At 45.8% G+C, this 10,245-nt stretch overlaps 1 protein-coding gene across 1 annotated transcript; it reads right to left on the bottom strand.

Annotated features, from left to right (window-relative positions):
* Nucleotides 1–3,707: 3,707 nt before the first annotated feature.
* LOC118705991 (RNA transcription, translation and transport factor protein-like) lies at nt 3,708–6,760 on the bottom strand. Its single transcript, XM_045573157.1, is given in 3 exon segments — nt 3,708–3,928; nt 3,931–4,651; nt 6,755–6,760. Coding segments are annotated over 3 exon segments (777 nt in total). The 3' UTR covers nt 3,708–3,878.
* Nucleotides 6,761–10,245: the final 3,485 nt, after the last annotated feature.

Genomic DNA, 10,245 nt, shown 5'->3' with positions numbered 1-10,245 from the left:
TGGAGGAGAAACCAAGATGGCGGAGTGGGTGAGCAGCTGGTGTGCCACTCCCACAACAATTTGAAGATTGAAACTAGTATATGAGGGACATCCATCATCCAGGACCACGGGAGGGAGATACTGGGTAGTTGATAATCAGCAATTAACGTGATGGTGGGAGCAGTGAGGGACCGATGGGACTCTTGGAATGTGACCAGCTGGAGAAATGGAAGAACGGCGGGCCTGGAGGGGCCAGGCCCGGAGCAGCAGCAGCCAGGCCCAGAGCATCCAGGCCCGGAGCAGCCAGGCCCGGAGAAGCAGCAGCCGGGCCCAGAGCAGCAGCAGCTGGGCCCAGAGCGGCAGCAGCCAGGCCCAGAGCAGCAGCAGCCAGGCCCGGAGCAGCCAGGCCCGGAGCAGCCAGGCCCGGAACAGCAGCAGCCAGGCCCAGAGCAGCAAAGCCCAGAGCAGCAGCAGCCAGGCTCAGAGCAGCCAGGCCCGGAGCAGCCAGGCCCGGAGTAGCAGCAGCCAGGCGCAGAGCAGCCAGGCCCGGAGTAGCAGCAGCCAGGCCCAGAGCAGCCAGGGCAAGAGCAGCCAGCCCCGGAGTAGCAGCAGCCAGGCGCAGAGCAGCCAGGCCCGGAGCAGCCAGGCCCGGAGTAGCAGCAGCCAGGCCCAGAGTATCCAGGCCCGGAGCAGCCAGGCCCGGAGTAGCAGCAGCCAGGCCCAGAGCAGCCAGTCCCGGAGCAGCAGCAGACAGACCCGGAGCGGCCAGGCCCAGAGCAGCAGCAGCCAGGCCCGGAGCAGCCAGGCCCGAAGCAGCAGCAGCCAGGCCCAGAGCAGCAAAGCCCAGAGCAGCAGCAGCCAGGCTCAGAGCAGCCAGGCCCGGAGCAGCCAGGCCCGAAGTAGCAGCAGCCAGGCGCAGAGCAGCCAGGCCCGGAGTAGCAGCAGCCAGGCACATAGCAGCCAGGCCCGGAGTAGCAGCAGCCAGGCGCAGAGCAGCCAGGCCCAGAGCAGCCAGGCCCAGAGTAGCAGCAGCCAGGCCCAGAGTATCCAGGCCCGGAGCAGCCAGGCCCGGAGTAGCAGCAGCCAGGCCCAGAGCAGCCAGGGCAAGAGCAGCCAGCCCCGGAGCAGTAGCAGCCAGACCCGGAGCGGCCAGGCCCAGACCAGCAGCAGCCAGGCCCGGAGAAGCCAGGCCCAGAGCAGCCAGGCCTGGAGTAGTAGTGGTTGGACCCAGAGCAGCAGCAGCTGGACCCGGAGCAGCCAGGCCCAGAGCAGCCAGGCCTGGAGCAGCAGCCAGGCCCGGAGCAGCCAGGCCCGGAGCAGCTAGTCCCGGAGCAGCATCCAGACCCAGAGCAGCCAGGCCCAGAGCAGCAGCAGCCAGGCCTGGAGCAGCCAGGCCCAGAGCAGCCAGGCTCGGAGCAGCCAGACCCAGAGCATCCAGGCCCGGAGCAGCATCCAGGCCTGGAATAGCATCCAGGCCCAGAGCAGCCAGACCCAGAGTGTTGTGGCATCGAACCCTGGGTTCAAAATGAAAAGAAAAAAGGAGCAATGCAGCCAATTCAGGTACAAAATGTTAGGTCTGTCATCACAATGGACTCAGAGAAGCTCCTGTGTCCCTTTACCCCAAAGGACTGAGAGTTGCCCAGACGACAGCAAAGTGGGAGAAGAAAACTGAAGGCTACGCAAGGGACTGAGGTGCCACCATGGAGTCATCTGAAGAAATTAAAGACTGAAATGGAAGCTACTTCTTTAATCATGTTCCTGCTCATGCTAGCATCTGTTAGCTTCCAGTCTTCTGCAAAGTCTTGTGCAGCAAATCCAAGGACTCTGAGTAAATCTACATCAGCAACAAAAGAGACTCATTTAGTAGCTAAAAATAATAATATGTCCATAATTCTGATTTCTCGTTTTGTTGTTTTGCATTGGCATTATTGTTATTATTTAATAGCCAGAGTTTTGCTCTTGACATTCAAGTTTTGAAAATAACATGTACGAAATGCAATTGCTACTCACGTGAGAACCGAAAGGGCCGTGTTCCTAGTCCGCACTGCCTCGTGCCCTCTCCGTGGAAGAGCCCGCACTGCATCTCCCCCAGCTCCTGCCTGAGGCATTGACTAGCAGAGCCCCTGCTTTGCAGAGGAAGGTGGCTTTGATCCACAGCGGTGTCCCCAGGGCTGCCACAACTCCAAGGGCACACACGAAGCTTCATACTCCCGCCATGCAAAAAATGACTTTCTTCTGTTGGCTGGGCATAATGAGAAGTGGATTTTGTGAGGGTGAAGTTCAAAAATAAGACCTTCTGAGTTGATGAGAAGCTACTGGCCTGTCCTTCTGACTGCATTGATTGTAGAAACTGAACAGACGGAGCGCAGCCGAAGAGCAGCTTTGTGGCAGGGGGCTGCGGCCAGGCGAAATGTCTGCAGAACACCATAGAAGGCTTCTTCAGCACACACTTGTCCTTTCTCCCCTTTTGCTTCTAATTCTCTCTAATTTAAAATCTTTGGACTAAGAATCTGTAAAATAAAAACTCAAACTGCAAAAAAAAAAAAAAAAAAAAAAAAAAAAGAAAGAAAAAGAAAATTACATGTATGTGTTTTAGTTTTTGCATTGGCATTGTTTGCAATTGTTTTTAATTTTAGAGCCCTATTATTGATGTTTAAATTTTATTTTAATTAGTAAAAAAGGGTGAGATGTAGAGAGCTGCCTGAGAAGGCACATGGACATTCTTTTAATTCTTATCAGCTGAGACCGAGGGTACTGGCAGAATCCTCTTATCAGTACTGATTTCTTAATCCATGTGCTTGGAATGAAGAACAAATAGGACCTGGACTCACCCAGGTCTTGATATGCTAAATCTTGTACCAAAAAATAAGGAGCTTACCCAGATTTTGATGAATAGGATCTGGGTACACCCGAAACTCCTTTTGACCTTAAACTCCCCTTTGGAAGCCAATAAACAAACAAACAAACAAAACAAAAACAAACAAACAAAAAACAAGGGAATTAAAAAACCTGATGAACAATATTAACTGTTGAGTATAATAGAATCAGAGGTATGGAAGGGGAGTGGACTGATAATTCTCAGGGAAAAGAGGAGTGGGGGGGTTCGGGAAGAGAATGAACACAAACTGTGCACCTATGGATGAGGACAAGTGAGGGTGGGGAAAGGGCAGAGGGTGGGGTAGGAACCTGGTGGAGGGGGAAAAAAATGAGGAACTTTTGTAATAATATGAACAATAAAGGTTTATTAAAAAAATTAAAAAATAAAATGAAAATTTTTTTTAATATCTTAGTAATATCACAGATACGATATACTTTTTAAAAATTGATTATGGTATCACATAATTGTCCTCATCCCCTCATTCCCACCCAAAACCCTTCCCATGTACACCCCCACCCCCTTGTTGTCTGTAAGCTTATATGCATGCATACAAGGCCTTTGGTTGATCTCTTCTCCTTTCTCCCACTCTCCTCTACCTTCCCTCTGAGCTTTGACAGTCTGATCAATGCTTCCTTGTCTCCGGGTCTATTTTTGTCCATCAGTTTATGTTGTTCATTATTTCCCCTAGATTCGTGAGATCATATGATACAAAAAAATACACTTATAAGAACCAAAAATGAGACCAGCCATAATTGTTATGCTGAGAGGCAAATGAATCAGTCAGTAGTGAGTTTCTTCTTTCTGGGCCACCAGTTCTTCACACACACACACACACACACACACACACACCCCGCTTTCCCAAACTTTATTAAAGAAAAAGCAATGATGGAAATCTCTACAACATAGTCAATTTTCTGGGATTCTTCCCTTGAAAATGTGATGTGTGATTCTGAAACACATACCACGGTGTGCATGGTTCTCAACTGTACTAAATAGGTGAGAGGCTAAAATCCTAAAAGATTCATCTTCCAACTTTCCCCAGTCTGTGGTCTGTCTTTGGATCAGCAATAATGTCTGTAGCTCCCTGAGCTCTTCTATTCGCAGCAATTGTAGAATTTGAGCAGCTTCATTAAGAACTGCATCTCCTGTGTCAAAACCAAGAATATGCTTGCCTAAAGCAACAGGCAATCCCTCTTTTGCTTGATTTGCTTTAGCAACTGCATCCTGTGTCAGGTGTTCCTGGACCAAAATGCGAATTGCCTTAAGCATTACCAGGTAATTATTATGCCGTTGAATCTGAAGAAGGTTAGCCAAAGCCATTATACCAGCCTTAAAATCAGGATTATTAACATCCAGATTGATCAATGGCTCTGCATTTTTTGCTGCATTGTCAGCATTTTTTGTATTATCAGATACTGAGTCCTTATATTTTTCAGCGTTATCTCCATATTCAAGTCTAATGGCTAAACCAAGAAGCCAGTCAATTGCTTCTTGTCGATCTTGAATCTTGAAAGGACAGCTAACATCTGTAAGATACTTTTCAAAGAACTTGGGCCAGTCATTGCTGTGGATGTTTCTTAAATTACCTCTGTCTTCAATCTTGTAGTGTCTGATTTTCTGGTCTTCAAGCCAAACAATGAAGTTTCTAAGTTCTGTTTCATCTTTGCAGTTGAAGCCAGCGGGGTTGTGGTAGTCGAGCGCTGTCAGCTTGCGGCGGAACGTGGTCGTCCCGCTCTGCCCCCGGGCTGCGGCTGGGAGAGGAGCGAGAGGCGAGCCCACCAGTTCTTTTGAGTCCTAAGTTCAATGTCAAACAGTTCCTTATATGTACATGTCAGCAATGATATTTCAGTTCTGGATGGTTTGTCAAAGATACAATATACTTTGAATGTCACAGGGAAAACGCAGGGAAGACAAGTCTACCGTCTGCCCATACCCTTGCTGCCGTGCCCCCAAGCTCCTTAGCCAGCCTCAGTTCCACTTCGGCCAGTCTGCTAGGGTTTTTGATATCAGAGGCAGGCGAGGTCCACCTGGTCCCTGGTTCCTATTAATATCTAAGCTGCCTACCGGATGCTTAATGGATGGGATGCTGGACAGGGCTTTGTAAATTTCCCCCACCCTGCTTCTTTGCTAAGCACCTGCACAGGTTTGGCCAGTGCTGCCTCTTATTCCGCTGTTTTTGGAACCAAAAGCCACTGTCTGAATAAAACTGCTCCCCCCCCCCCCCCCCCCCTTCCCTCTCTCACTTCTCCAGGTGGGGAAGACAATGGTTTATCACCCACAGGCAGGCTACAACTTTAGCTAGTGGTCTGGGCTAACATATCTGTAACCTTCACAAATTTTACACTTTCAAATTAGCCTTAGAATCTTAAATTCCTAACCCAGCACGGTAAAATAACCTTTGGTTCTGAGTGGCACAAAGCCTACACAGAGCAGAGACAGAGGGCTTTCTATGTTCATAAAAACAGTGAAGAGCAAAATAAGCTGGCAAAACAAGCAATAACCAAGGCATACTGCAGACAAAAAGACTCTCAAGAGCCAAAACCGGTTTGACTCGGTGGATAGAGCGTCGGCCTGCAGACTGAGGGGTCCTGGATTCGATTCCGGTCAGGGGCATGTGCCTTGGTTGCAGGCACATCCCCAGTGGGGGGTGTGCAGGAGGCAGCTGGTCAATGTTTCTCTCTCATTGATGTTTCTAGCTCTCTGTCCCTCTCTCTTCCTATCTATAAAAAAAAAATCAGTAAAATATATTTAAAAAAAAGACTCTCAAGATTCAAACCCTGCCACATGTTCAGCCACATGTTTACCCTGTCCACAAGCAGCTGGGCCCCAGCAAAGTGGGACGTTCCCTATCTTTAAACAGATTGATTCAAACATCAACAGGAAACATCAATAGAAACACTCTTGTTCATGGTATTTATAAGTGTGCACAATCCACGGACACTCCAGAAAGCACTCCATTAAAAAAGCGATGTCTCTTGTCCCAGCTCTGGGGGACTGACCCTCCCAGGAACCTCAGCATTCTTTCAATGGCCTATTTTGGCCATGTGGCTTGTCTTGTATATATTCCCCTTGCATCATTTTCACCGTTTTCTAAAGAAAGACCATCTGGGAACTATTCTATAGCATCTATGAAGAGAAGGGGCTCAGGCAAAGAGGCCCCCCAAAATCAGGTCGGGCACCTCCCTTTGAACTAGACTTTCCCTCCACATGGGTACAGAAGTCCCAGACGTGTCCCTAAATTGTGAGAAATGTCTCATCTACCCAAATTTCAAATGACGGACTGGGAAATGAAAACATGGTGAAAATGAGGCTTTTAAGAACACTCCCGAGAGTACGTGACCATTTTACAGAATCACAATGAAGACTAGAGGCGAGTTACCTAGTCATTAATGGGCTAACTGAACAGCTGTGTCTGCCTGTAACGCTGAATTCTCTGAAAGGCTAAAACCTCTACAGTGGTGGTGGCGAAGGGCTGTGATTCACTCCTGTTATGCCTGATGGGAAGACTTAGGCCATGCTCCTATGTAAGTAGTGGAAAACAGTTAGCTGGCCCTCCCTTTCTTAACTCTTGCCTAGAAGTTTCTCCTTAAGACCCTTACTATAAAGGCCTGCACAAATGGAGACTGAGGAGGTAAGCTTGGTGGGAGCTGGAACGTGGAGGCAGAGGTCTTGGCTGGATACTATTAGACCTGACTGGAATAGAAATCAGAAGAAAAGGCAGATGATTCTCCAATTAAACCCTGCTTGGGAATGGGGCCAGGGGAGTGGACATATGTAGTGGGTCAGAAATGTGCTGGATTTTTTGGGGGGCGGGGCGCGGGGGGGACCGTGTCTTAGTTTCTCTCCTAGCTGTCTAAGACATCCGGGAGGACCTGGAATGCTGGGTGACAACCTTACTTGCATCCCTGGACAGGTCAGAATTTAATTACATGTGTTGTTTCTGCGAGGCCCCTGCACGTCTTTTAGAGTTCAACAACCCAGACATCCCTGCGAGGTCCTGAGGTCCTGCACTCACGGAAGGACATTTGAAACTCTCCAACCAGGGGGAGAGGAATTTGCCTCTTTCATCTTTGGAGCTGGGCAGGGACCCAAGCACTCCTTTAGTCAATGGCCGAGCTTTGACTTGCGACTGCCCGAATCCTATTGCTCGAACCTGAGCCGGCACCAGTTTATCTTTCCATGGGAGACTTTTTTTTTTTTTTTTTTTTTTGTAGCGGCAGTCGCCCTAGTGGCCTTTACTTGATTGATCCATGCCCGCTTTGGTTTTGGCTCGCGTTCTGTCTCTCTCTCTCTCAATCTCTCTCTCTCTCTCTCTCTCTCTCTCTCTCTCTCTCTCTCTCTCTCTCTGCCTGGTTTTTAGATGGCAGCCAAGTTTAAATGGCTGGTGGGCGGCCGTCAGCCTCCAAAATCATACAAGAGACAGAAAAGGGACAGAGGGACAGACTCCGTGACTACTCACCATTTGATGTAAAGAGGGTTGACTGACTTATGGAGAAATTCCTGGCCAATGCACCAATTTGAAACGAAAATTTTGAACTGGAAACCGGATTCTTTTTCCGCTGGAGTCAAAGAATGAATCCAAGGACAGAGGGTAGTTTAGCAAAGGTGGAGATTTATTGAAGAACCCATGTGGGGAGAGGAAAGAGTTCCACAGAGTGGGGAGGGGAAAAGGATCCCACTGGGTTCCTTTTCCCTATGGCTTATGAAGGCTGCAGATCCTGGAGCCTTGATATCCCCTCTGATTGGTCACTATTCCCTTGAACTGGTTACCGTAGTAACTCCTGGGCTCAAAGGTTAAACCTCATATGGGTCACATGAGATCCCTCCCCGTTTCCTTATTGTTTTCCTATTTCCTTTGGGCTTTCTTCTTCTTCTTTTGGATGAAGGTCTTCCTTTTCTTTTTCTCTTCCCAGCTCCCTCATTCTATGGAAATGTACCTGTTGTAGCCTTTTAGCCTCCCTGTTCTATGAAAATGTACCTTCTGCTGCTCTTTTGCCCTGTGCTTTCCATGGTCCCCTTAATTTCTAAAATTTCCTAAGCCTGTCCTATTTTACCCCTAAAATTCCTATTTCAAAAGATTGCCAGTTCAATTCCCAGTCAGGGCACATACCAGGGTTTGATTCCTGGGAGGCAACTGATTAATGTTCCTCTCTCTCTTTCTCTCTCTATCCTCCCTTTGTTTCTTTCTAAAATCAATAAACCAATTTTTTAAAAAGAGCATTTAAATTTATTTGTGTCTTTTTGTGGCTTGATAACTATTTTTTTAATGATTTAATATTATTCCAATGCATGGGTGTACCATAATTTATTTATACATTTATCTTCTGAAGGACATCTTGGCTGCTTCCAAATTCTGGCAATTAGGATAAGGTGACCAGATGTCCCAATTTTGGTGGGACAGTCCCGATTTTGAACAATTTGTCTCACGTCCCGCGGTGTTTTAAAAAAGTCCTGATTTTTGGAAAGAGTGCACGACAAGCTAAGGAAAGGAGGGAGAACGGGAAGGGAATATATGGTTTTTGGCGGCCATGTGGCTATTTAGCCAGGATATGAGTTTTATATTATTTTTGTTAATTTTATAATGTTAAACTTTAATAATAACAAATAATTGTTGAGAACTGATTATTGAGAACTGCTTATGAAGGTTCACATTGTTGATCAGTTGTTAGAATTCGACCACCATTGTTTGGACTTAATGAACACTGGCATTTTTTGGGATTGGCAACGACGAAAACATTTTGTAACTGTCTCTTAGATGATACACATGGTACTGCATGCTAGTAAGCTAGTTAAACAAGTGATGTAATTACAAATCAGCTATTCAGATAATTTAGGTAAGTAATTTATTTCATAAATACATAAATTTTCTTGAATTTAGCAGACAGTGCTCATATTATTTATATTTTATAGTGGCAGCAAAAAGTCTAGCGCCGGCCTTGAAAGTGACACTTACGACTTACGTTATGGCAAATTCAGAGGAAAAATAATACAAGTTAGTATTGTTATTATTTAGAAAGAAATATAGGATTAAAATGTAAAATAATTTTAAAAATATAGTTACTTTATAACCATCAAATTAAATTAATTTATAAACTAAAAATAAAATGTGTTCATATAATTATGTACCTACCTACTGTGTTTTTAAGCAATATCTATATAATAATTTATAATATAATTTTAATTTTTTTTAGATTTTTAACATAATGAGTAAGAAAAGAAGATGCAAAATCAACGATGATCTAAGAAGTGAATTTCCCTTTATCAAAAAAACCAAAAGTGATTACATGATAAAATGTGAGAAATGTAATGGTAAATTTTCCATTTGGCATGGCAGGAAGAATGATATTTTAAAGCACTTGAAGACACAGAAACATAAAAGATATTTAAATACTGCTGCATCTTCCTCCAAAATGCAGGATTTTTTTTTCAGAAAACAACTTATGGGGACAAAGAAAAGAAATTAGCATTAGCAGAAGGACTTATGTCTTTTCATGCTATTAACATATAGGCCAAATTTTTAATCACACCCCCCCCCCCCAATCAATGGTGTCCTGCTTTACCAATGTTAAAATCTGGTCACCTTAAATTAGGAATAAAGCTGTTAGGAACATTTGTGCACAGGTCTTTGTGTGGACATAAGTTTTCGACTCATTTGGGCAAACACCTGGGAGCTCACCAGATTTGGGGTGTTTTGGAGTTTAGTCATTCCAATAGGAGGAAAGGACAGGCATGGGCATGCTCCCCGGAGGGAGGGCATGCTGAGGCCTCTGTCCTAGGGGTTATAGGGTGGAGATTTTAGGGAAGTGCCAGCTGAAGATTTCAGTGGGATATCCACCAGCTTTCTAGGTTTGTCCTTTAGGGTCTCCACTAATTTATTGATCAGTGCCAGGGCAGGGCATCATTTTTCAATGCAGCAGGTATTGAGGCCAGTCATGGTTTTACTTGTCTGGTTTTGCTGCTTTTCTGGCCTGGAGATGAACTACAACTGAGGCCTAGATGTCATTGCTAGGGATAAAAAGTCAGAGGGTCTGAACCATATGACCAGCGACATGCTACAGGAGGAAAGGTCACCCTGGGGATGAGATCCCACTCTGGTGACCTTTGGTACCTGGCCCATTGCTCTGCGCATGTCTGTCTAACTGCCCACCACGATACCATCTAGGTTTGTGTAAGTACACTTTATGATGTTCACACAAGGCCGAAATCCCCTTACCAGGCATTTCTCAGAATGTTCCTTAAGTGGCACATGACTGTGTAATAGATCCAGTGGAGAATCCTAGTAACATATTGCATCAATTGCTCTGACCACTAGGTGGCAGGCTGTTTTTAATTTAAAAAAAACACACAAACCCTAAAAAAACAAAAACCCAAACTTTATTGTTGATAAC

Source organism: Pipistrellus kuhlii, unplaced genomic scaffold (genome assembly GCF_014108245.1).
Source record: "Pipistrellus kuhlii isolate mPipKuh1 unplaced genomic scaffold, mPipKuh1.p scaffold_m20_p_5, whole genome shotgun sequence".
Taxonomy (NCBI): domain Eukaryota; kingdom Metazoa; phylum Chordata; class Mammalia; order Chiroptera; family Vespertilionidae; genus Pipistrellus; species Pipistrellus kuhlii.
Note: the sequence above shows the minus strand (reverse complement) of the source record. Positions and strands in the feature narration are given on the sequence as shown.